We start from the raw sequence: 27,835 nt of genomic DNA on the forward strand, positions 1-27,835 counted from the left end.
ATATAGTAAAATTGTGACATCACAACTGTACAGTGGTCCTGACGGCTCATTTAAAAGGCACCGTTCCTTTATACGGACTGTGAACATTTCTCCGTGGACTGAGCATTTGGATAATTTCACAGTATTTATGTAGCACCTCAACCTGCTTAATTATTTTTAAAAAAGACCTGCAAATCTCACTTTTTACAGTATGGGGCCTTTAAAGAGATAAATATGCTTCCAAGTGGCCTCAACTTGGCCGGTGTCACAGTCTACCTTGGCTGCACAAAAAATGGTAATCATTGACGTCACACAGCTAATCAACTCCATAGTAAAACAAGTTTGCCAGCCACAGTGTAACTTACACACACAGTCTTGAACTCATTTACAGGAAAGCCTCAGACTTTTCTATTTCCATTTACGTATACAAATCCTGACATGTTTACTGTGATGAAATCAGCTCGCAAGCTGGTACACCACTCCTTTTCCCATGTGCTCTTAATCTCTAACTAGATCTAAGCTCACATGACATTTTTCGAATTGTTGCATAAAAGCAGCTCATCTTTCACACAAGCTCAACTCACCCTTTCCTTCCTCAAGTAGATAAGAGGTTTAAGCTGTAGCTTGCATTTTTTAGTGCTGGTTTATTGGCGGCTCAGTCCGACAGTCGCCACCAGCAGACACCTGTTTTTAGTCTTTTTTCCATTTTACCTCTGCATTTTGTTTAATCTGGCATTAATCAAATGCAGATAAATCAAAAACTTTCCTGGAAAGACTATAATGTTGGCCTCCCTACCTCAGATTCAAGGATGACACTGCCAGAGTAGCATGACGAGCAACAACATTCTGCTGAATCTACAGGAACAGGGACTCATTGTCCTCATAAAGTAAACCTAAGCAAGTCTATCAACACAGCAGAGACACAAAACAACATCTTAGCCTCTCCAAGACCATGTGATGCTCTACTTGCCATCATGTCCCATCTCAGGTAAAATCTGGCAATAAGGCACAAGCAGAAAGACCAGGATGCCATTATGTTTACAAAGCTTTAATAAAGTTTAAGAAATATGCAAATACTGTTAGCATGGCAAGGCAGCATGGTTTACAAAAAGTATAAATCAAAATTACAAGCATAATTTGAAATCATATCACTTTAAAATAAACTTACTAAGGAGACAGCTCAGCAGAGATGATGTTTCTTGAGAATCCCTTCTGACATGCCGCCTTACGCTGTAACATTGTAACCACAGACATGATATGTTTAAGTTAAAATACCAAGACCAGACAAGATTAGCAGGTAAAAAGTACTTCCAAGAGAACTAATAAAGGTCTGTTCACAACTATGAACAATTGTTAAGCAGTAAAGCAGGTAAACTGAGCTTGAAACCAAATCTTAACATCATACTGGTTCCAGTACAGCTCTCGTGATCAGACATTTAGGATTTTATGTAACTTGCCTGTCTTTTCTTAAAACCCTTGTGAAGAGTTTACAGTGCTTCCAAGTAACAACAGTTCCTTTGGCATGTTTGGTTTCTTTTGCAGCACATAAGAGGCTTGCAACCATGTTGGAGAAACAATATGACTGCTATTAAAGGCACAGTCCGTATCTTAATTTCAAAAACCAAGAGGGCAAACAACTAAACTGCAATAAATCAAATTGATCTACTTTCTTTTAATACAAAGACTACGGTCACAGTGCAAGCCTTAGTGCTCAATTCAGACTTAATGCTCAGATTTGATCTGTTAAGAAATGATCCGCATGTGCAAAAGAGCAATAACATGCAGCAGGCTGTTGTAAGGACATAAACATGGAGGCCATTGATGTCCTTGTTCATGGCTTCACTTATAAGTGAAGTGCAGTGATAATGGTAATGAGGATGAGGAGAAAGAGAGGCAAAATGTTTTTGTTTTGGTGGAGTGAATGAATGAATGCAGCAAAAGTCAGATGCATTCCAATGTGACTGTTCAGATGGAAGTTGTATTGCAAAAATATCAGACCTGCATCTGATTTAGGACCACGATCGGATCGATGGAAGAAAATCGGAATTGAGCATTAAGGCCTTAAATACAGTATGAACGTAGCTAAAGTGGCCCAAGTCAGAAGTGAAAAGATCAAATTGCATGTGATTTGTGCTGTTCACAATGTTTTGAAAAATCAGATCTGAGCCACATATGATTACTATCTGATTTGGGCCACTTTGGCTGAAACTGAAAACAGCTGCTTTGATGATGCTGGTAAATATTATAGCATTAGAATAATACAAATTAAAACAGTACTGTTTGTAAAGGTTTGAGTAAAACAGACCCATATATCATAAAGAAAAACACTGAATGCTGTTTATTCATTAACTGACTAAAACTGCTATTTACATGGTAAGATTGGGCCTTTTAATCAACACTGTTTTTGATATCCTAAATTTGGTTTTAAACTGATTCCATGACCAATCCTTCAAGTTCATCATAAGAACTTCCCTGTCCAAGTTCACACTGTTTGTAAAGTGCTGAAATGATGCACTGTTGTGCTGAGACTGGAAGTAAATCAATGGCTGAGGTAGAACATCAAGTTTAAACATGCAATCATTTGTAACAGGATCATTTACTTGTTTTAATACTGCAGTAATAGTGTAAGAGAGACTACATTAGAAATGTGGGTAATACTGCGACTCAAGTGTACTTTGGCTCTTTCTTAAGTCTCTAAAAACTCTGACTTGGACACGATTTTATAATCAAGGTTTCCCCTGGGAGCATCTCGGTTGAAAAGGTGCGGCAGCGAACGGATCATCCAGAGGTCTTCCCCCGATAGTCCAGGAATGCAGAGGCCCCACAGCTACCGAACCAACGGCGGCTTGCTGACCGATCCTGGAGACGACCCGGTGCACCGCCACTGGCTGTTGGAGCAGTGGTGCCTCTGTGTGCAGACGACGGGCCCGAATACCAAGAGACTGAGGACCCGGAGGAGGTGATAATGGGACCAGGTGACACTGTTTGCTGGTTTGAATCTGCTGTGTTCCAGATGTATATATGTGAGTATTCGTAGGAACTGCCTTGGTGGTTTCTTGCCTCTTTCCAAACGGTGCCTGGAGGAAAACATCAGATGTCTCAGCAGGTTTATGAGATGCACAAAAAGAGGAGCAGCTGAATGCCATCTTGCTTTCTTTTCCTGGCGTTTTAAAAGGGGCCAGCTGGAAGACATCAGAGGTGACTGGGCTGTTCGGGGGCTGGAACTGGGATACTTGGTTGACAGGTATGAAAGGCAGGCTGGTGGAAGTAGCTGGTATTGTATGGTGCTGTATGCTCCTCTCATCTGATGGCAACATGTGTTTATTAAAGACATGTGCAGCAGTCTCCTGCTGGATCCTCGGCCCTTGATTCTTCGGAGCGAGCTGCACAGAAGCCACATCCCGAGCAGCTCGCAGTACATTACTGTGGAGCTCCCCCTGCAGGTCTGTATGTGGAAAAGACGGGAGAGAGTTCAGATATGAGGATACATACTTGAAAGCTTTGCTGAACTCTGAATCTGAAATGAAAGAAAATATAATATTCGCTATCTATTACAGATAGGGTTGTTGAGGAATTTGTACTCTTTCCATGTGAGCTTTAGACTTCTAGAGTATCATATTTGTTCTCTTCTTGTGCTATTTTGGGTTTTGTGAGCTAAAGAATAATTTCCACTCTGGTGGAAAATAAATGTTTGTCTGGACAATCTTTCTCAAGTAGATCAAAACCCATTAACATGAACTGGTGAAAGGAAAATCCTGTTGGGTTTTAGGAAAAGAAAATCAAAGTAAAGTGGCAAAGGTGAAACATGTTCTTGAGTTCTTTTAATTAAATGTCCTGAATCTTCAGGCTCAGACGGGTGATGTGAAAAATATCCACTGGATATCTAGTTCTGATCAATATATCAGAGTTCCAATAATGATATATCGGTCGAAATACACGTCTCTGACACGCATTTTTTTTAATAAAGACCTCTTGAATTTTGTTATTAGAGAGTTGCGACCAAGATATGTATTTAGCAGGACATTTTACATTTAAATAATAAAATAATGGACGATTTGTTGGCAGGTCTGCGGAAATGATCCTAACACGCGCACAGGTGCAGGTTTATGCAAGCAAAAACTGATGACCTCTTAAAAGGTAAAGACAAAGAAAAAAAACAAAAGAAAAAAAACAATGGATTGACATTTTAATGGGGCATGGATGCCTTACCTGAGTAGAATTAACCTGCTATCTGAGCAGAATAAGAATTTGATTAGTGCATTACACAATTAAATCTCCCCGATTATATTATGTTTCAAATGAACAAATCATTTACCAGCTCATTCAAGCCCTCAGTATCTCAGCCAATGCAGATATCTTTGCATGCAAGTCTGATGAGAAGCTATTGAAGGAACACTCCTATCAAATTAGCATTGCACTTCTTTAATATCGTCATAACTCGTGATGGACAGTTTTTAGGGAAAAAAGGGACACAAATTCATGCAGCAGAAACAAAAATATCATCTTCTCCTTGCCAAAACCTGGGGCCTACATTGTCCACTATGCAACTCGACCACTGAGTTTGGGCAGTTTCAGGTTTCTTATGCTAGTAGCAGCTAATGTAGCAAAGAGCCGCTAGCATTGGGAGATCTATCAGAATTTTAAAGTAGTAGTCCCTAAATGCTGTAAACAGACTGTAAATACTAGTTTAAAGATAAGACAGTGTCTACAGCAAAGTGGTTTAAAATGTGGAATAGACCTATAAAAGCTGAGTATCATGTACATTCATTGAGTCATATCAACCAATATTCTGGACAACAAAAAGAATCTTACAATCAATACTCAACACGTTGACATTCACATTTGTATTTTATTTGCCATCCCTTTATAATTCTTTAATTATCTCACAAAAATAGAAGGAGCACACAATAACACAGCTCTGACGCAGGTGTGGGCCAAGACAAGAGGTGTCTCAAAACACTCAATAGTATCAGATAATTGACGGATTTCATTTTTGGCAAAAACAACAGAGAAAATGAGGGGCTTCTGTTTCACATCGCGTGTTATTCTCACTAGCTGCGTGGCTTTACCGATTACAACAGCACACTGGCGGCTACAGGGAGAAAGCTCAGGAGTTGCATAGGTTCAAACAGTAACTGCAAATGAGTTGTTCAGAGGAAGGATCACAAAGGGTGATAAATACAACATAAGCCTTCACTTACACATGCAGTACCTACAGTGAATACACCTTTGAAACCAGCCACTCCTTTAAATTTATTTATTTATTTTTTTTCCCAAGAGGACGTCATTCAAAAAGTTCTACGAAACGAAGATGGCCTCTCCAAGACCATGTGATGCTCTACTTGCCATCATGTCCCATCTCAGGTAAAATCTGGCAATAAGGCACAAGCAGAAAGACCAGGATGCCATTATGTTTACAAAGCTTTAATAAAGTTTAAGAAATATGCAAATACTGTTAGCATGGCAAGGCAGCATGGTTTACAAAAAGTATAAATCAAAATTACAAGCATAATTTGAAATCATATCACTTTAAAATAAACTTACTAAGGAGACAGCTCAGCAGAGATGATGTTTCTTGAGAATCCCTTCTGACATGCCGCCTTACGCTGTAACATTGTAACCACAGACATGATATGTTTAAGTTAAAATACCAAGACCAGACAAGATTAGCAGGTAAAAAGTACTTCCAAGAGAACTAATAAAGGTCTGTTCACAACTATGAACAATTGTTAAGCAGTAAAGCAGGTAAACTGAGCTTGAAACCAAATCTTAACATCATACTGGTTCCAGTACAGCTCTCGTGATCAGACATTTAGGATTTTATGTAACTTGCCTGTCTTTTCTTAAAACCCTTGTGAAGAGTTTACAGTGCTTCCAAGTAACAACAGTTCCTTTGGCATGTTTGGTTTCTTTTGCAGCACATAAGAGGCTTGCAACCATGTTGGAGAAACAATATGACTGCTATTAAAGGCACAGTCCGTATCTTAATTTCAAAAACCAAGAGGGCAAACAACTAAACTGCAATAAATCAAATTGATCTACTTTCTTTTAATACAAAGACTACGGTCACAGTGCAAGCCTTAGTGCTCAATTCAGACTTAATGCTCAGATTTGATCTGTTAAGAAATGATCCGCATGTGCAAAAGAGCAATAACATGCAGCAGGCTGTTGTAAGGACATAAACATGGAGGCCATTGATGTCCTTGTTCATGGCTTCACTTATAAGTGAAGTGCAGTGATAATGGTAATGAGGATGAGGAGAAAGAGAGGCAAAATGTTTTTGTTTTGGTGGAGTGAATGAATGAATGCAGCAAAAGTCAGATGCATTCCAATGTGACTGTTCAGATGGAAGTTGTATTGCAAAAATATCAGACCTGCATCTGATTTAGGACCACGATCGGATCGATGGAAGAAAATCGGAATTGAGCATTAAGGCCTTAAATACAGTATGAACGTAGCTAAAGTGGCCCAAGTCAGAAGTGAAAAGATCAAATTGCATGTGATTTGTGCTGTTCACAATGTTTTGAAAAATCAGATCTGAGCCACATATGATTACTATCTGATTTGGGCCACTTTGGCTGAAACTGAAAACAGCTGCTTTGATGATGCTGGTAAATATTATAGCATTAGAATAATACAAATTAAAACAGTACTGTTTGTAAAGGTTTGAGTAAAACAGACCCATATATCATAAAGAAAAACACTGAATGCTGTTTATTCATTAACTGACTAAAACTGCTATTTACATGGTAAGATTGGGCCTTTTAATCAACACTGTTTTTGATATCCTAAATTTGGTTTTAAACTGATTCCATGACCAATCCTTCAAGTTCATCATAAGAACTTCCCTGTCCAAGTTCACACTGTTTGTAAAGTGCTGAAATGATGCACTGTTGTGCTGAGACTGGAAGTAAATCAATGGCTGAGGTAGAACATCAAGTTTAAACATGCAATCATTTGTAACAGGATCATTTACTTGTTTTAATACTGCAGTAATAGTGTAAGAGAGACTACATTAGAAATGTGGGTAATACTGCGACTCAAGTGTACTTTGGCTCTTTCTTAAGTCTCTAAAAACTCTGACTTGGACACGATTTTATAATCAAGGTTTCCCCTGGGAGCATCTCGGTTGAAAAGGTGCGGCAGCGAACGGATCATCCAGAGGTCTTCCCCCGATAGTCCAGGAATGCAGAGGCCCCACAGCTACCGAACCAACGGCGGCTTGCTGACCGATCCTGGAGACGACCCGGTGCACCGCCACTGGCTGTTGGAGCAGTGGTGCCTCTGTGTGCAGACGACGGGCCCGAATACCAAGAGACTGAGGACCCGGAGGAGGTGATAATGGGACCAGGTGACACTGTTTGCTGGTTTGAATCTGCTGTGTTCCAGATGTATATATGTGAGTATTCGTAGGAACTGCCTTGGTGGTTTCTTGCCTCTTTCCAAACGGTGCCTGGAGGAAAACATCAGATGTCTCAGCAGGTTTATGAGATGCACAAAAAGAGGAGCAGCTGAATGCCATCTTGCTTTCTTTTCCTGGCGTTTTAAAAGGGGCCAGCTGGAAGACATCAGAGGTGACTGGGCTGTTCGGGGGCTGGAACTGGGATACTTGGTTGACAGGTATGAAAGGCAGGCTGGTGGAAGTAGCTGGTATTGTATGGTGCTGTATGCTCCTCTCATCTGATGGCAACATGTGTTTATTAAAGACATGTGCAGCAGTCTCCTGCTGGATCCTCGGCCCTTGATTCTTCGGAGCGAGCTGCACAGAAGCCACATCCCGAGCAGCTCGCAGTACATTACTGTGGAGCTCCCCCTGCAGGTCTGTATGTGGAAAAGACGGGAGAGAGTTCAGATATGAGGATACATACTTGAAAGCTTTGCTGAACTCTGAATCTGAAATGAAAGAAAATATAATATTCGCTATCTATTACAGATAGGGTTGTTGAGGAATTTGTACTCTCGAGCTTTAGACTTCTAGAGTATCATATTTGTTCTCTTCTTGTGCTATTTTGGGTTTTGTGAGCTAAAGAATAATTTCCACTCTGGTGGAAAATAAATGTTTGTCTGGACAATCTTTCTCAAGTAGATCAAAACCCATTAACATGAACTGGTGAAAGGAAAATCCTGTTGGGTTTTAGGAAAAGAAAATCAAAGTAAAGTGGCAAAGGTGAAACATGTTCTTGAGTTCTTTTAATTAAATGTCCTGAATCTTCAGGCTCAGACGGGTGATGTGAAAAATATCCACTGGATATCTAGTTCTGATCAATATATCAGAGTTCCAATAATGATATATCGGTCGAAATACACGTCTCTGACACGCATTTTTTTTAATAAAGACCTCTTGAATTTTGTTATTAGAGAGTTGCGACCAAGATATGTATTTAGCAGGACATTTTACATTTAAATAATAAAATAATGGACGATTTGTTGGCAGGTCTGCGGAAATGATCCTAACACGCGCACAGGTGCAGGTTTATGCAAGCAAAAACTGATGACCTCTTAAAAGGTAAAGACAAAGAAAAAAAACAAAAGAAAAAAAACAATGGATTGACATTTTAATGGGGCATGGATGCCTTACCTGAGTAGAATTAACCTGCTATCTGAGCAGAATAAGAATTTGATTAGTGCATTACACAATTAAATCTCCCCGATTATATTATGTTTCAAATGAACAAATCATTTACCAGCTCATTCAAGCCCTCAGTATCTCAGCCAATGCAGATATCTTTGCATGCAAGTCTGATGAGAAGCTATTGAAGGAACACTCCTATCAAATTAGCATTGCACTTCTTTAATATCGTCATAACTCGTGATGGACAGTTTTTAGGGAAAAAAGGGACACAAATTCATGCAGCAGAAACAAAAATATCATCTTCTCCTTGCCAAAACCTGGGGCCTACATTGTCCACTATGCAACTCGACCACTGAGTTTGGGCAGTTTCAGGTTTCTTATGCTAGTAGCAGCTAATGTAGCAAAGAGCCGCTAGCATTGGGAGATCTATCAGAATTTTAAAGTAGTAGTCCCTAAATGCTGTAAACAGACTGTAAATACTAGTTTAAAGATAAGACAGTGTCTACAGCAAAGTGGTTTAAAATGTGGAATAGACCTATAAAAGCTGAGTATCATGTACATTCATTGAGTCATATCAACCAATATTCTGGACAACAAAAAGAATCTTACAATCAATACTCAACACGTTGACATTCACATTTGTATTTTATTTGCCATCCCTTTATAATTCTTTAATTATCTCACAAAAATAGAAGGAGCACACAATAACACAGCTCTGACGCAGGTGTGGGCCAAGACAAGAGGTGTCTCAAAACACTCAATAGTATCAGATAATTGACGGATTTCATTTTTGGCAAAAACAACAGAGAAAATGAGGGGCTTCTGTTTCACATCGCGTGTTATTCTCACTAGCTGCGTGGCTTTACCGATTACAACAGCACACTGGCGGCTACAGGGAGAAAGCTCAGGAGTTGCATAGGTTCAAACAGTAACTGCAAATGAGTTGTTCAGAGGAAGGATCACAAAGGGTGATAAATACAACATAAGCCTTCACTTACACATGCAGTACCTACAGTGAATACACCTTTGAAACCAGCCACTCCTTTAAATTTATTTATTTATTTTTTTTCCCAAGAGGACGTCATTCAAAAAGTTCTACGAAACGAAGATGTTTAAACCCAATTGTCTTACCTTTTACCATCAAAGAACATGTGAATCAGTCAGTAACTGCGCTCCATGCATCTGGTAACTACATTGTATTTGATATTACGTGTACGCAAGAGGAATTAGTATTAGTGCACTTTATCAGCATTAAACCACAGTTTGACTGATTTGTTTAACGTTCCGAATTCTTGTTATGCTTCAATACCAAATAACAAAAAAGAAAAACAATGAATCCTGGTTAATCTTTTTAAATCACAGAATTGTATGGAAGCCCCGGGAAGCAAGTGTATTTTTTTGGCGATACATTTTCTAAAATTCTGTGTTTATGACTTGAGAACAGATGAAAGAAAAGTTTTACCAGGATTGTTTATGTTGTTCTTTTTTTTCACCTGTGAAAAAAAGAGTTTTGGTCGGTATTTTTTTTAATTGTGATAGAAAATGGATCACCAGAAGAAAAAAACAAACAAAAAAAACACTTGCCTCTCAGGCCTTGCCACCTACAGAAGGAACTATTTTAAGTAGATCCTCCAAAAACAATGAATTTCTACATCACAAAAAGGAAAAAGAGAGTTGTCATACCACTGTCATCATGCATGAGAAACAAAACACCTTGGTCTGATCCTAAAGAAACATTTTTATTCCTAATTCGAGCTGATTATTTCAAACCCTGGACAGCTGATTTAATGCTGAGTGGTGTGTCTCCACTGTAAGACAGCTCCAACCCTTTCACACTTCACAGAGCCCCTCACATGTGAACCTATCAGACAAGTTCTCTTAACTATAATATGGAACGCAGACTTTCAGAGGACAGCGAGACTGGGGAGCAGTAAGCCAATATCCAATTCTCAGATGTAGCTCGGACTTCCTGAGAGAATTTAGAGGGGATGGGGTGCTGTGCTTTCAGAAGAGATTTTAATGACAACATGACCGTCGTCATATTTGCAGCAAACAACAACACAAGTAGGCTACTGGAAACACATCCAACAATTCTGACTCCACACACACGCACCCATACCCACACGTACTCATAACACTGTATAACAACACACATGAACATAACATTCAACAACACCGCCATGCTTTTCGATATGAATTATGTGATCACTGAAGCCGGTAAAGCAAAGAAACAAAACTTTACAAAGCACACATTTTTCAGAAAAAGTTCTACTTTAGGACTAAGATTCAAAGAGATTAAGCGCCAACTTTCCAGAAAACTGTCAACTGTTTTGAATAAAAATATAATCCTTCATCAGTCCATATAAACAAACGTAACACAGGCTCACTTTCTTCTCACAAAAGGTAGAGGAGGTGGAATAAGACATAGGATTCAGCCTAATCTCCAGGTAGAACAAAGACCAGGATTATCATCTATACATTTTAATGTACTGACAATAATTGAGTAGATGTAACCAAGAAAAAAAACTTTCTCAACACACAATTCCACAAAGGGGAATGAAATATTTATATAGAGTATTCTTCAATATTATTCAGTGATTATGGTGTCAGAATCATAGATATTTTTAATTATAGACTACTATTTATTTCTTACATTCATTCTCTAACACTCTATTCATATTAACATTTATTAACAGGAAAACAATGTCATTTTCAGTCATATATATGTCTATATATCTATATATCTATATAGATATATAGACATATATATATATATGAGATTCCACAAGTAAAGCAATAAGTTTTCCACAAGTAAAGCTTTATGACAATGACTTAATATATATATACACAGGAAGAATAACCAATTCTATGGTCTGGATAAGAGGCTGCAGGGGTTGCAGATATCTATTTACATAAATCAGAAGTGAACAAATCACAGGAATGTATGAAGGATTGCACAATGCGGAATGAATGTTTATGTTGCCATTTAAACAAAAAGTGCGAGTGAGTGATCTTTTTTCAAAATCCCATATAAGACTGTTTCTGTTAATGCCAAAAATGACCTGGATCGTCATAAATAGTCTGTCTCTTGATAAAAGTTACTGTATTTCTACGACTTACTATTGCTGCTGATTATTCAAATTATTTTCATGATTTCATGCATATTTTTTGATTTATATGGTACACTGCATGAACACTGTGGAATGATTCCGATTTGTCATTTAATCCTAAAACAAGCTGTTGCTTTCCTCATGGATAAAATTTGAAATGAGATCAAAATATTAGCAAATGAGAACTGGTCCTTGCTTGGATTAATTTAGTTTTCTAGTTATATTTAGAGTTAGCTCACAAATCGTCTCCACCTGTCAGCATTTTATTCACAGATTATTTTATGGCACTTCACCGTTACGTATGATCGGGGAAAGTTTAACTGCCCTTCTCTCCATCACAAACACTCAGTATAGTGTTTGTAGTGTAGGTCGTGGAATTATGGCTGTTTTGTTTCCAGATTGTAGTTTTTCCTTCTATTCTATAGCAGCTTTAAATTGTTAAAGATATTCCATCCAACAGCTCTTGACAGAGGTCACATTTATGCTACCGTGCAAATCAGGCTACATGACTAAGTTTCCCTTTTATAGAAGAAATAAACTGACCTCGTTTGGATAAATGGTCATTTAACATTTCCATGCTTTTTACTTTAAAAATGTGCAAATAAATCTAGGGAGGAGGATTTAACACAAGGCAAACAACGACAATTTCACTTGTGCACGATAAGAACTACAGCCACTTATAACTATGCCTATTGTACATTACAACAATGATCTTCTATTGTTTGCTATTAGACATAATGCAATATTGCTCAAACAAACTGGATAGCAATAATATATCCTGATTGACAGAAAGACGGAATGGTTTAATCTTTAGAAAGGATAGTGTTAGTGCTCTGGCCACTCTTTAAACCAATGGATGATACATGATGTGTCGAGACTACAACAAAGAGAAAATATGAGTGAGAGGGTGAGAGATGAGAGGTGAAGAGAAGCCAGATAATGCAATTGATACGGCGGAGAGGGGCAGGTATGAAGAAGCGCTGAAAGGCGAAGGACGTTTCTACTGTAGGAACTAGAATGGAGAAGACAGCCGAGGGGGTTGCAGGAAGATAGCTAAGACAACAGTGTTGATTGCCGTTATGCTATGCCAATCTATAATCCAGTGTTACAGCTTCTACGGGAGGGGAAGGGGGCGCCGCCTACAAGTCGATGAGCTGGTCCACCAGCAGCAGGGAGCGGGCCAAGCTGGGCAGGCTGGATTCAGAGCCACCACTGTTACTGCGCGAGTGGCCTCCTGAAACTGGCCGGAGAGACAAGAGGGAGGGGGGGAGAAGCGGGGGACGAGACGAATACAGGCAAACAGAGGGAGGGGGAGAAGCAGAGGAGCAGGAGTTACAACAAGCAACATAGCAGTCAAGGAGGGGGGGAGAGAGGTCAAGAAAGAGAGAGAGAGAAGAGAGAAAGAGAGGGCAGAATTTACCCATTTACCTCAACTGGTTTTAAAACATTCTGAGGATGTAAAATTAGTGCAGGCAACTGATCCCGTTATCAGCAGGTGTGACTATTGCATTCGTTATTTTAGCTAATCAGCATGCAACTGAGGGAAACCCAATAAACAGCAAATCACTGTATCTTTAAAGGAGCAATAAGCGTAAATTCATTATTTCTAGACTGGAGGAATTTAAAAAATTGACATGTTCCATAAAATGGTGATGTTTTGCTCGGTGTAGATATTTGCTCGCAGCAACAGCAGACCTAGCGGTGAAGTGATTTCGCTTTTTGCTCCTTTAAGCTTCAGTACCAACTTGACCAACCTGTGCTTGCTGTTGGAGAATGCAGAGACTTACCCTGGGAGTTCTTTCGGCCTGTGACGGGAATCGGATCAAACTCATCCTCTGTGCCAGCCTCTGCAGCGGCCTGCTGGGGCTCCAAGTCTGAGATCAGGAGAGACGAGTCTGCGGAGGATCAAAGAAAGGTGGGTGGTTAAAAGTAAGTATGAAAGCCCAGTTGTCCCAAAAAACTCAAGTCAAAATTTTTTTAGATAAGGGGCGAAATGATAAAGATGGATAAACATTTTCAGAAATCAGCAGTAACTGCAAAAAGCACACTGGAAGCTCTGCAGCGGTAGAAAGCCTGTCTGATGAGATATTATGAGGAGAGATCAGGAGTAATTAGGATCATGCAGCTGCTGCACACAGTCAGGCAGTGAATTAGAGCTGGCACTGGTGTCAACAACAGCTAAATGCCGCCGTTCACCAGCCAAGAGCCAACAACTAGACCACAGCTGTGGCGCTCTCGATTCGGTTTGGATTTTATAGATTATTCCATTCAAAAGAAGCACAAAAAACTTTTATTAATGTGCAACAGATAACATTTAGGCACGACCATCATTCTATCATACACAAGAAAGCCAGTGTTTGAACAACTAAACACATTGCACTTTGCTTTCCTGCTCAAGTCTCCTTCTTATATAATAGAAGCTTACAACCATCACCTTGGTTCTGTCAGATCTTTGTGTGCTTTTTATTATTCAGTATTGATGCTGACAACACACTGTCTACCTATGACCTATGAGGTACGCCGCTGGTTTCTTTGGTTTATCTTACTGCCGGTGTTCAGTACCGATATCAGACTGGCAGCTGATGTCAGTCAAACTCAGACATCGACAGGTTCCTTCAGCCGGGAGATGAAAAGGAGCATTTCTGAGAAATCACCAAAACCCTTATTAATCTTATTACTTAAAAATAAAATAAAAAAATAATCAGTCATTTTATGAAAAAACTGGTTGACATCATTTTTGACTGCAAAACTGGATGACTAATTGAGATTTAAGTTGTGCTTTAATGGAACTTTACAGTTTCTTCTCCTCTGATCTTAAAGGATCACAGTTTAAAATTATTTTTTAGAACAGCAATAAAATAACTCTTTCTGGATAAAATGGATAACATAGAACAGATTAAAAATGATCACTCATCATCATGAAAAACAATATCGATTCAAAGCGTATGTAAACAAGAATTTGTCAAGCATTCTTTGGCAAAATTTGGATCTTTTGAATACTTCTTGTAGGATAGACACATTTCTGTCGCTCATTAGAAACACTGGCGTTCATAATCATGTGAATGTAGAAGTTTTACAGCGTACCTGATATAGGCTGTGCACAGTCCCCAGACAACAGACTGAAATCATCCAAAGCAGAGGCAGCGGAGGTGGGAGCAGAAGAGACAGAGGATGTGGCACTGCTCGCTACCGGAGGGACGGACGGACCAGAGATCAGAGAGCAGCCCAGAAGAGAGTCGTCTGTGGTCAGAGGGTCTGGGGGGAGGGTAAAGTTTAGTTAGCGTTCTAGAACAAAGAGGATAAGGAGACATGGCCCTAAGATCTACATTGTTTCTAAAATGCACTAACCCTCTAACATAGGTTGCTTCTGTTCTCACACACACACACACACACCTTTTGCAGACTCTTCCACAGAACCACCGAAGGGATCCGACAATGACAAGAGGTCAGGAAGCATGAGTGAAGATGTGTCTGGAGACTTCAGTCCTTCAATTAGCTTCTCTGAAGGCCAAGGAAGAATTAAGAGATGATTAAGGACACACACTTACATATATTTTTTATTATTATTTATGAATTTTACCAAGGATACATCATGACAACACATGCTTTTTTCAAGTTTTAAAAGATTTCTGATATAACTTGTTTTTTCAATGGCTTAAAGGAGACAAAGGTATTTCATGAATGAATCCTAATTTATAAATTTGACAAATAAAAAACAAATCATATACAGGTGAATTGTGTGTGTGAAGTATAGATCCACAGAGGGAGATATTCACCTGGTGCATCTGACAGTTCGAGGATACCAAAAGGATCCGGGACAACCAACAGTGAGGCTCCTGAATCCACATCTAGAATGCTTGATGGTCTTTCAACTAGGAAACAGAAAACAGCAAAGAGTTATAATCCATTTAGTTGGTGTGTTTCAATACAAATGGTTCAAAGATGGCAGAAGAATTTAATTATAGTACAATATAGTAAAAGAAAAAAACATTAATATAGCAGCAAACTAATATTCTCAATGTAAAGATATACTGGAGTCATAGTGTCCTGAGCAAAGAATGAAGTCACTCTTCCTCTATCCAGGTTTCTCTGTTGTTTGTTGTGACAGTCTGGCCGCGCATGCATGTCAGTGCATGTTAGTGCGTGAGAAAACATTGCTATTTCATATATTGTGGTGAGAGCCGCCTGGAGGCAATCCCAGTCCGCTTTTTTCAGTTAGAATAGAGCACCTTTAAATCCAATTTAACACAACACAGCAATTCCTTGTGAGTGCATTTGCATCACCCCACAAGCGACACTGCTGCCTAATATAGTTTATGAGCAAATTCATTCTTAAACTTTTCTTTCTCGTTAAAGGAAACCTATAAAAAATAGTGGCTTACTGTCAGAACTCTTTACATTAACATCATTATAGTCAGGTCATTTAAATGTTGGAATTTCTTTCATTCTGACCAACCCCTTTATTTATGTAATGGACATGGGAAGCACTTGCTTTTCAAAAGCTTCTTAAAGCTATCAGATTAATCGATCAGGTGCATTAACAGGTTTACATTACATTATGTTCCTTTGAACTCATACTGTACACTGCATTATGTGGTATCAGCACAATAGTGAGGTATTGAAGTGGGATGTCAAGATATCTTTACTCAGTCCGAGCTACCTCGCCAAAGCGATGATAATGTCTGTTAGTTTAACCACTCGGACCAAGCGTCCAATTGCTGCCAAGTGAAGGGAAGTCCTTTTACCCAATATATAAAATATGCAAATGTACAAAGCTATTTTTTTACTTGAACACTAGTAATACTGCGCACATTTCCCATCAAATTGGTTTAAAGTTCAACAAAATATTTTTCCACAGTTGAAACAAGATTAAATTTCTATTGTGTGTTTGCTTGCTACAGCCTCTCGTTCAGTGTTTCAAGCTTTATCACTCTTATTGAATAAGATAATAATAATAATAATATTTCAATAAATTAAAGTAAAAGACACCATTTTTTGAAGCAGAAGAAAATGTAGCCGTCGCTGTGTAAGAAAAGCATTTAAATTGGTTATATCAAGCTGTGTTTTGACCAAACACAACACGTCAGCGTCACGCTTGTGTGCCACCGGTGTTTATCCCACACAGAAACGAGCTTCTATAACGGTTCCGACTGCGTCAGCAAATTTCAAAGCATCTAGCAGCAGGGCAGACAATGACAGACAGTGAAATTGTCAGTATATGTACATTGTAGATTACAGTTTGCCCTTGAATAAACCTGTTCCATTCCCCAGTCTTGCTTCCAAGCCACTGGGCCAAAAATCAAGGGAGAGATTAATCCATAGCAGAGTGTACTTCTCCAGACACAGCATGCTCTGCTCTGCCCATGTTGCAACATGTAAATAAATAGCCTATTTATGAACTCACTATTATCAGCCTTTTGTTTGAAAAATAGACTTGAAGTAGTGATAGAATGATACATCGGTCGGCCGATATTATCAGCCGATATTTATGGTTTTTTGGTTTATGAAACGTTGCGGGCTGCTGCGTTCGCCGTTTTTTCCCAGCATTATTTACAGACAGGCGTCCACAGGCAGCTCAGTGTTGCTGGAGACACCTTTTTTAAGTCAAACAAATATTTCTTTTTTAAAAATTGAGACTCGTAACATTTGTTATCATCATTGTGTAATTTTTATGTTGTAAATTGAGGGAGCAAAAGTAGTATCGGCTCCAAATATCGGCTCAAGAAAATCGGCAGTCCGTATGGGCCATTGGCTAAGGCAAATGAAAAAGAAATCAGTATCTGCATCGGACCTTAAAATATTCATATCGGTCGATCCCTAACTTGAAGTGTAAATAAACGCAGCTGAGCCTGACAGAGCTGGTGCAGACAGCTAGAGAGATTAAAATATGTATCTGTTGAGTGAGACATGTGAATGAAAAGTGCTTCTGAGACGCCTGTGGTCTAGACACCGTTTAGGTCTGGGTTTGTTGGGACAGTGTGGCTGGGTCTATACAGAAGCAAGAAAAGAAGAAAAAACATTGATTCTGTAGACGAAAGGATAAAATGTGACATGCCAGTATCTTGGGTTGTATCATCCACAGTCGAGGTCTGCAAGCCTGGGATCAACTCCTCTGAGAAGGATTGCTCATTTTCTAAAGGTAGATCTGGAAAAAAAAAAAGTAAACTCATAGTTGTAACAGTTTGCCACATTAAAAAATACCACACATATACAATATTCACAGTAGTACTAATAAAAGCACCAGTAGGCTTTTTGTCCTCAGCCTTGAACTCCTCTGCAGTGAGGTTGGAAAAGTTGTCATCATCAAATGGGTTCCATGCAGGCTGTGAGGGGGTGTCGGTGGCATCGCCGGCCGCAATAATAGTGGGTCCAGCTTTGTTTTGATCCTGGTTTGCATCACCAACACCGAGCTGAATAAGCTGGGCCGTGCTTGGTTGCGATATAAGTGATCTATGGTTTAAAAAAAACACATAGAAAATATCATAAATAAGACAAATGATGATTTTTAACTATTCTTCAGTTTTATTCCCGTGCACGTGCAACTTACTGGTTGAAGGCGGTGTCTCCGTTAGCTCCTTGTGACTGCTGTGAGGAGTCACTCACTCCAACAACGCTGCTTGTTGTGCCGTCACTCGGTGTGCGTTGGTGGCCGCATTCTTCGGTCGTCTTTGGAGAGGCCGGTGGAGTCTGATTAACCAAACACAGAAGTTCGAGACCAAGTTGAGAGGATCTCACAAGTCTCACAGCCAAATGGTTTAAATGTTTTTTAATTTTAATGTTAGACACAAATTGTGTTGACTTGCCATGCTATTAAGTTTTTCATTTCACTGAGTCACATTTATTTGAAGCAAAAAGTCTCAGACCAAATAAAGAGAAGATGAGGAAAATGATTGACAGATTTAGAGCGTAACAAACAGGGATAGTAAATATTATTACAAAATGTTTCCCCCCACAAAGTCACAATTGATGGACAGATGGAAGAAGAGAACACCAGGCTATGCCGCTTAAGAAGTAAAAAGGAAGTAATTCATCCAGACAGCTCTACAGTGATGATGTTCAGGAACTGGTTGAAGCTGGATGGTGAGCAGAACTTACCGTCTCAGCTGCTTTTTGGCTGATCTCGGTGGAGGCGGGCTGAGCCTGGGCAGCTGATGGCTCAGTTATCTGCTGCTGCTGAGCTGCAGTTGGCTGACCAGAGGCCAGTTTGCTGGGCGAAAGCTGAGCCGCTGGCTGCTGAGCCTGCTTGCGTCGAGCTGGGCGTTGAGGTGGGGCCGGGCTTGATGGAGTCTGAGCTGCCTGCTGGGAGATGGCCACAGAGGGAGGGGTGGTCTGTTGCTGAACTACTGGCTGTGCTTGTGGTTGGACGTCAGCCTTGGTGACTGGTGATGCGATGGCTGCTGTCTCTGCTCCTGAAGCTGCGGCTGGTTGCACCGGCTATCACACAAAGATAAATGACAGAATCTGTTACATTTGCAAACCAACTTTGTGCTTCAGGTTCTGCAAGCAACTGTGGATTTACATTTGTGTAGGGATGATACATTTGGTTATTTTCATCCATTCATTTTTTTCATCCATTCATTTTTTGATTCAGGATATAGTCTATTATATAAAAAAAAACAATAAATTTCTCTCGATCTACTAATGCATTAATCATAAGCACTCAAGTAGAGACCTTTATATGCTCACCCTGACACAAACAGCCAAACATGCATTTTACTTGGTATAGTACTAAGCTCCTGTCTGTTCAATAGAATTTGTCAATAGGCACCTGCTTCTGTTGAGCCACAGCCTGACTTGAGTTGTTTTGTGACTGGACGAGTGGTAGAATTGAAGTCGGTGCCTTCTGTGACTGCAGAGCTGCAGCTGGCTGAGAGAGGTTTAAACTGACTCCTGTGGGATGTTAAAAAGAGCAGACTGCAAATTACTCAACAGCTTGGAAACATTTTAATCTCTTAAATTCACTTAGTTATAAAGATGTGCAACAATGTAAAAATAAAGCAACATAAACAGGTCCATCTGACCATTTTTTTTAGGGGGGGGGGTTATAATCTGTTAAATGCTGAAAAAAAGGTAACAGGTACAAAAACTGTTATCAGCTGAACAACATTTCATAGTGTGGAGAAAATTACTACATAATCAATTTGGGCTTGTGGTTGGATTGTTTTAATTGGCATGAGTCTTAACCTGCATACATGATCTGTTCCTGTTGAGAATTGCAGTAATCAATGTGTGCATAAAGGATTAGAGGGATTCCTGTCTTTATGCACATCTTTACTCAAAAGCTCTTTTTTTTCCTATGACGGGGAATAAGGATGGAGTGCTGTACATACCCACAGGCTGAGCTGCACCACCAGGGAGATTAGCCCGCTTGCGAGGGGTGAGAGCAGCAGGCTGGATGGGTAGGATGCCAGCCGCAGGCTGGGTATGTGTTGCTTTGGGCCTCTGGCGAGGGGTGATGGAGGTTTCGGTGGTGGGAATTGGATCTGTCAGTCTGGCAGCAAAGGGAGCATGTTGGCTTTCTTGTTAATCACGGCAAATAGTGTTAACAAAATTATTTAATGAGTATCAGAAAACTGACTGTACCTTATTACTTCCACAACATTCTGTAATACAACATCTTTAATGGTGATACAATATAAGCAGGTCATGCTTGCCTGGGTTTAGCCTGGTTCTTCTTTGCAGCCGCAGCCTCACTCGCTTTGACTGGCTCAGGAAGTTTAGAAGGAATTGGAGAATTCTGGATTATGGAAAGAAAAATGCCAAATCTTTTGTTTTAAGGTTGACTTTTCATAAGACAACTACCAGTGACCATGGTATTGACATCATTTGACAATGTAAGCCTCCTGATTCTTGCAGTTGGTAGTAATAATGAATAATGAATAATGCATAATGTTAATGCTAACAAGCATGATCAACAGTTTTTAACTGATGAATTAGTCCAGATTTCCCTCCCACAGTGTGACAACTGGTTGGTCAGGCAGACAGCCCATAGTAGATTCCACTGAATAAGACACATGAGAAAGACAAATATTTCAGCTGATGCTGGTGCTGAAAGAGACTGACCTTCACATTCTGAACAGGGCAAGTTCGCTGAGCTAGTTTAAAAGCAAAGTGGGACACCTGGTAGATATCTGGTCTTTTGTCTGGTTCTGGCTCCAGCATGTACCCTGAAAAAACACCATGGGGAACCAAGAGAGTTACAGTCTTCAGTAAGTAGATATTCACACTTAAACTACAAGTGCATGCCTTTGTGAAAACTGAATTTGATGTTGTTGAAAACAATAATTAATGTTTAAAAGGAACTAACGAATGAGGCAGTGAAGATCATAAGAGTAGCGGGAGTTGTCCGGAATGGTGAAACTGCCATCACAGATGGCCACCTGGCTTTCACCAAAGGGCAGAGTGAAGAAGCACACTTTGTACAGCAAACAGCCCAGCGCCTGGAGAAGACAATTACATCCACGTGCCGTCACACAAAACACAAGAGACAGGAGGAGAGGACAAGAGGGAGAGGAAGAGGAAGAAGGAGGAGATTATTAAAGAATATCAATATCAGCTGGTCTACTGTTAAAAACTTGGGTTCCACTGTACAACGTACAGTAATCGTGAATGACAGTTATTAGTTTCCCAAAGTATACCATAATCAATAGGTTAATCATGTTTTACGTCAATGGAGGCTGTGGTGTTTAGTTTACAAGATATATACAGTATGTGTTTTAAGTCCGGTAAGCTCTATGAGCCATTCTGCACATCCGTCAAGATTAAAAAAAGGTCTGTCCTCCTCACTCACCCAGATATCTGCTTTTGTGGTGATAATCTTGTTATTGTAGAGGTTCACCATCTCAGGGGCACGATATGATAAAGTGGTGTACCTGAAAGAAAACATGAATAAATAAGTATGACCAAAAAAGGAAAAAATTAGCAAGAAGAAATAAAAAGTAGCCTAGACAGTATTATGTGCTCATAAATGCATAAATGATGATGAAAATAGTGATTTTAACTATTCCAAATTACATTCTGGATCAAGTGACAGGTTGTTTTGCACAGAAATATTAACAATGCTGTGCAGAACTCTGCAATCCATATGAGGATGAAAAATGCAATTAGTCTATAAAATAACACCGAAGCTGCTCATGAATGGAAAAAAAACCTGCTGACAGTTTTGTGTGCAGCCATTCTGTAGCTGAAAGGAGTGCTAATGAATCGAAGCTGCAAATATTGTCAGAAGGACAAAAAGAGGCACAAACTTTTTAATCTCTTCCTCCACGGTGGCCACCCCTTCAGTCTGTGGGCTCTGGAACTTGTTAGTGGCGCTGCCAAAGTCACACAGCACATAATGACCCTTGTCATGCAGGAGGATGTTCTCCACCTGTTGATATAGAAGAGATGAGACTCACACCCAGTCATGTAGGGCAACGTTGGGAGGGAAAGGACCCTGTTAAGGTGGTGCAATGTTTGACCCATTCACTAACACTTCATATTAAGGTCCATGTAATAATTAGGCAATGTGGACCTTATAAAGTCCTCATAAAAATGCTTAACTTTTTAACTCTTAGCTTAACTGCTAATAAATTAAGTTTTTCTAAATGTCTTATAATATAACAATAAATGTGTTTATGATGCTATTAATAACACGTATATCTACACATAATGGTAATAAGTATCTTATAAAGGACCCTATAAGGCCATTATTACCGGCTCACCAATGCTTATTGAATCCTAAACTCAAGGTGAGGCCCCCTTCATATTATGACATGCAGATTTAAGTCAGAGTCAGTACTGGCATGTTCCTTTCAAAATGCTCCAACGGAATTCAGAGTTATATGTAAATCAGGGAATCTGCACTGCAATAAAAAGTTGTGTTTCCATATGGATCAAAGAGTGACAGTGATGTAAAATTAACGCAACAACCACAGATGACTGCGCTCGGAAGAAATGGATAGGTACTTGAAGTATTCTGAAAACTGACAATGTCGTCTCCCTTATAGAACTGTGCAAAAAACACAGCTTCACCTCACTCGAACATAACAAACATGATTCTTCAAACACGCAGCATGGTGATCCACAGTAGGCATTGCCCCTGAGTTAACGCAGAATGAGCTGCCTGTCCTGTCACACACACACACTGCAGAGCAGAGCATTACTCAGAAGAAAAAGTGTCAAAATGTGTCACCTTAAGGTCTCTGTGGATGATGGGTGTCTTGCGCTGGTGCAGGCGAGAAACAGCATCGCAGGTGTCACAGAAGATCTGCAGCACCTCAGCCTCAGTGAAGCCGGTCTGCAGCCTCTGATTCATCAAATTGACCACCTGACCCCCTGCAAAACCATATCCAATTATACAGCGGCACAAACAGCAGGGAATTAACCTCATTGATATGATTGAACATTAAAGGGGGCATCTTATGTTCATTTTTAGGTCCATACTTGTACTTTTGGTTTCTACTAAATCATGTTTATATATGCACAGTCAAAAAAACACATTATTTTTCTGATACCGTCTGTCTGAATAAACCTGTATACATCCTAGGTCTGTAACGCTCCATTTTATCGCCTGTCTCTTTAAGCCCCTCTCCTGAAAAACCCAGCTCTTTCAGTAATTGAAGATACATTTCACTTTCAGCACTCACCCTTGCAGTAGTCCATAAGTATAAGAACCTCCCATACATCCCTTGATCCCATAGCTGTAATACTGGAGTCCAGATAACCAACAATATTCTTGTGACCGACAAGGTCTTTCTGCAAGAACACAAAGGCACATTCAAGAGCATTAACAAACCACTGTTCAATAAGGTTGCAACAAAAATCCCAACCACTTCTAAAATGCTGCATAGTGTGCACGTAGAATGTGACCAGGGAAATGAATGAAAGTATTTCATGATGGCTTGATTTTCTACTTTGAATTCAACATTTAGAAAATATGCCACAGAAGTGACTAAAGGATTTGCGACACAAAATCAACTACAGAAAGGGCAGGAAATATTTCCATATTTTGCTGAAAAGAGGTTAATAAGAAGTTTAATGTCATTGCCCTTTATTTTCATTCAATCTGATCAGTGTCTTGCAATGCAGTTTGAGGTCATCACCAGCAGAGGGAACTGGGATGGGGAGCTGAAATCAAGAAGCGATTAAATAATGAAAAAATGTCAAGGATTGCGGCTGAGGTGAAGCACTGTCTGTCTATTAATGTGTGTGTGTATGTGTGTGTGTGTGTGTGTGTGTGTGTGTGTGTGTAAGAGGGGGGAGAGTGAATGAGAACGAGAGACTGACAGGTAAAGAAAACATGTCAATAAGAATGACACCAGATATCTTTAAAGTAAGTTTTAGGGTCCCTTAGCGTTGGTTTGAAAACAAAACTAGAACCTAAGTTGTTAGATTATACTCTACGTTATTCTGTTAAATATTTAAACAATCAGCCATTTTTTTGTAATTTGTGCATCCATTGCTTCCTTCCTTCCTGAGTGGTCCTACAGTGGTCCTGAAACTCACTGGACAATACATCCCAGGAGGGAGGCAGAACATGCAATACAAAAACTATGAAAACAAAAACAAAGCACAACAAGAACCAGATGAATAAATACAGCATGACCATCCGAACAATCCTGCTGCAGGCTGTATGTGTACCGGATAAGAATGTGTTCTTAGTAATTATTGAAAGAACAGAGAACTTGCATGTTTGGTTGTTAGAGATTTGACAATTTTAGAATCAATTTGTTTTTCTTTGTAGTTGTATGATCTTTTAACCCCCCACAGAAAAAAATCACACACGCTCAGAGTGAGAACAAGCACAAACATTAATCTCAGCAACTCACCATTATTTGAATCTCGCATTTGCACACCTGCAGATCATGCTCATTGTTGACATACATCCTCTTCAGGGCGCAACGCACCCCTTGATTTGTCCGCACAAGGAACACAATTGCAAAGCCACCTGCAGGATTAATAAAGAGAACAAAGGAAAATGTCAGTAGATTACCAAAACCTACTGTAGATGCACTCTATAAGATCGTAACCAGGTTTCAAGGCAATCAATACAAAAAGTAAAAGGTGAAATTCTAGCATCATCACACCATTCTCACAAGTTTTCTTATGATTTTGGAAATGTAGCTGGCATACTAAGTTTTAACACCCAAACACTTCCACAACTGTTACAATCTGTGTCCATGTAGCCTAACATCATTACGGACAATCAGGACCAAATGGTGCAGCCTTATAGCGTTATGTATTAGTCATGTCATTGCTGCAGGCTTTACGTTGAGGCCTACATTGGGGCCTAACCATCTGGTATAGCTCAGACGACAAATTCACTTTGCAGAGTTTAATTGTGACAGGGTCAGCGATTTCAGGCAGACATTGCGGCTTATACTGCATCGTCAACTTGAGATGAGTGAAATGGTATTGTATGGAACTGTAGCACTATAAATTTGAGAACATGGGTGCCGGTTTAGGCTGCATCGATACTAATAATACTGTAAAGATGTAATTACCCCAGCTATGGTTAAGAAGATTGATTTAATCAAAAGTCTATAGAGTTAAGGAATGCCTCGGTTTGACAACAGTCTTACGAGTATTTAAGCATGTACATCACTGCAATATTCTGACATTTAATCTTTAAACTGTACTTGTATTAGCATGTATGCAGTCAGCATAAAACTACTAGGTACTGTTGGCTCCCATGATGTTTAAAGAAACTGTTTTACTTATCTAAAAACACTACAAACAGGAATATAAGAATAACAAAAAAGGTATTCCCAGGTATAAAGGTTCCAAATTTAGCTAATTCTCAGATTCATACCTGTATTTTGCTCTTCGACTAGAACATGTTTTCTTTAAATGTTCAAAAACCACATTATTTTTTTCATTCTTTCAGTCTAACTGTGCCTGCACTAACACACGTGCTGAAAAGCTTTGTGTTAGCAGCTGTCTCTTTAAATCCAGTCTGCTGTGATTGATAAGAGGCCTCAGCATCTACGCTCTCTGTGTCTCTGTCCTGTCATTGCACCCGGGTAATGATCGCTTATGTTTGTGTGTGCATCGGTGCTGCTACACTGCTATTTCCCAGCTTGGGAAAGCTGCACTTTCTACCTATTCAGTAGTTATGACCTAACAACTTACATCACATCCTATTTAAGCGCCTGTCTCTTCAGTCTGCTCTGATTGGTCTACTTTTCCGGGTCTGCTACATCTGCCCTGTCTTTACCATCAGCCAGGGAATGACTGTAACGGCACTGTAGTGGCACTTTCTATCTAGTATAATTGAGGGATCACTGTACAGAACCCCTGACAGCTCATTCAAAGACATAGTTTTTGAATACGGGCTGTGTGCATTTCCTTGTGGATTGAGTGTTTTGATACTTTCACATGTATAGCACCACAACCTGCTTTATATCAAAAAAAGCCAAGGGTCCCATTTTAGAATATGGGACCTTTAAATGATGTATAAAATGTCTGTTTTGATCTATTACAGGCCTCAACTTCAGCATCAGTGATTTGGTGCAGATGCTGCCACCGGTATCTATAAAGAAATGTGCCATCTATTAGCTCAACTGTACACTAACATTCAGTTATTCATTTTAAAAATGTATCAAGTAACTTCTCCAACCGTCTGGCACCAGGTAGGTCCCCATCTCCTTGAATCACACTTCTGAATCATAAAACAGCTATAAGAGGAAACTGTTGTGTTAGTCAGAGTACAGGAGAAAGCAGCAGGCCTCTTTTTTTTTTGCATTCATGTATCCAAGATACACAAAGCTGCATCATTCCAGTGCAGATGGCATAGGGTTACATCCCTGCTGTCATTTGATTCATGCATTTGGCTTACACAACAGACATCATACCCTGGCTTCAACAACACAAATATATGGGAGGGAAAAAACAAACAAATGGCATCATTCGGGCTTGTGCAACCCATTCTCACCTTCAGCAATTATCTCCTCAACAGTGACTTGGTGCCGCCCGACAGTGAAGGCTCTGCCAATGAAATTTCCGCCTGCATGACTGGACCCAGAGCTGCCGCCTCCTCCTCCAGAACCGGGCCCAGAGCTCACCAACTCCCGACGAGAATCAAAGAACTTCCTCATGTTGTCCAAACGACAGGTGAGAATATATGTGCGGCTTTAATCAGACAGAGGAAGTGCTTGTTTCCTGTGCACTGAATTACTGCACTGATGAAGGTAATGCAGATGGTAAGACCGAAGGCTTCAAGAAAGTCTATTTGCAGTGGTGCCTTTTGTCACTTATGATGTTGACAGATTTTTTTTGGTGGCAAATGTCCCATTTGCTTGCAAGCCAGTTGGTGATAGCTATTAGAGCGGTTGCGACTATAATAGCTGTTATGTAAGTGAATTACACCACACAGGAGGCTAAAGCATCTCCGGAAGAAAGTCTTTCTTTTAGCTGTCCATCCAGCTGTTCATGGTCGGGCTGCTGCTGCTGCTGCTGACGATGATGATAATATTAGGTCCTTCTTCTCCATCTCGTCCAGCCATTACCAAGCTAGCTAAGTGCTAGCTACTTACGCGCTATGACATTTCGTGTAAGGTTATCCAGGTTATCCTTGGAAGATATTGCGACGTATCCGACGTGTAACTTGTTTGATAGCGTTAACCGAAAAAATATTTCCATTCTCAGTCAAGAGAAGCAGCCGTTACATGGCACATAGCTGCCCCCGTTAGCTATTTAATTGCTCCCATTTACATTAAAACTGTGATTTTTTTTTTAGTAAGCTAACGCATTAGCGCGAGGCAGCCGTTCACCAACACAAACACGCGCAGACTCGACATAAAAATAAAAGCCTTAAGTGTTACTAAAAAAAACTGAATTTGACATCTATTAAACACGTTAAGGTAAAGGTTTCAACCCAGCAGCCTGATGTCTCTGCAACCACAGCAATCTTTTGGCTGCCAGCGATATCGCAACATCCTAGCTGTTGCTGTTGACGCGCGGAAGGAATTATGGGTAGTGTAGTTCAGAGCGCCGCTGCTGCAGCATCAACCCCTCTCGCGTATGTGGTCATATGCTGCGTTCATGGTCCAATCGCTCGGCTCGTATATTTCATTTTCTGTGGAAAAAAAACCTTAAAAAAACAAGTTTACATTTAAGAGACATTAGGTTAAAAAAAATAATAATGCAAAGTTGCCAGAAATCAGAACTGACATGATGGGGTCCCTACAAACAT

The 27,835-nt window shown here is 39.9% G+C and overlaps 1 protein-coding gene across 2 annotated transcripts; it reads right to left on the reverse strand.

Annotated features, from left to right (window-relative positions):
• Positions 1-5,420: 5,420 nt before the first annotated feature.
• Positions 5,421-27,519, reverse strand: LOC310958888 (AP2-associated protein kinase 1-like). Of its 2 annotated transcripts, none has more exons than XM_083930040.1 (20): positions 26,576-27,519; positions 24,471-24,589; positions 23,289-23,397; positions 22,835-22,977; positions 21,909-22,030; positions 21,452-21,533; positions 20,969-21,101; positions 20,725-20,828; positions 20,316-20,398; positions 19,992-20,152; positions 19,430-19,551; positions 18,757-19,095; positions 18,209-18,348; positions 17,903-18,111; positions 17,717-17,806; positions 15,438-15,533; positions 15,055-15,162; positions 14,746-14,916; positions 13,449-13,556; positions 5,421-7,800 (listed from the first exon to the last, which is right to left on the reverse strand). In XM_083930040.1, exons 1-20 carry the CDS (start codon positions 26,736-26,738, stop codon positions 7,082-7,084), a joined length of 3,321 nt encoding a protein of 1,106 aa, XP_083786166.1. In that variant the 5' UTR covers positions 26,739-27,519; the 3' UTR covers positions 5,421-7,081. The 2 variants fall into 2 exon arrangements, with proteins under 2 accessions (XP_083786166.1, XP_083786167.1); XM_083930041.1 differs by lacking the exon at positions 5,421-7,800 and adding an exon at positions 11,263-12,901.
• Positions 27,520-27,835: the final 316 nt, after the last annotated feature.

Source organism: Echiichthys vipera (genome assembly GCF_963691815.1).
Source record: "Echiichthys vipera genome assembly, chromosome: 16".
NCBI lineage: Eukaryota > Metazoa > Chordata > Actinopteri > Perciformes > Trachinidae > Echiichthys > Echiichthys vipera.

Coding starts and splice junctions, on each gene's coding strand:
- LOC310958888 (XM_083930040.1), bottom strand. CDS start 26,738: ATGAGGAAGTTCTTTGATTCTCGTCGGGAGTTGGTGAGCTCTGGGCCC. Junction 21,534..21,908: donor GTGGAGGAAGAGATTAAAAA/GTTTGTGCCTCT, acceptor GTTTTCTTTCAG/GTACACCACTTTATCATATC. Junction 13,557..14,745: donor CTGTGCACAGCCTATATCAG/GTACGCTGTAAA, acceptor GATCCTCCGCAG/ACTCGTCTCTCCTGATCTCA.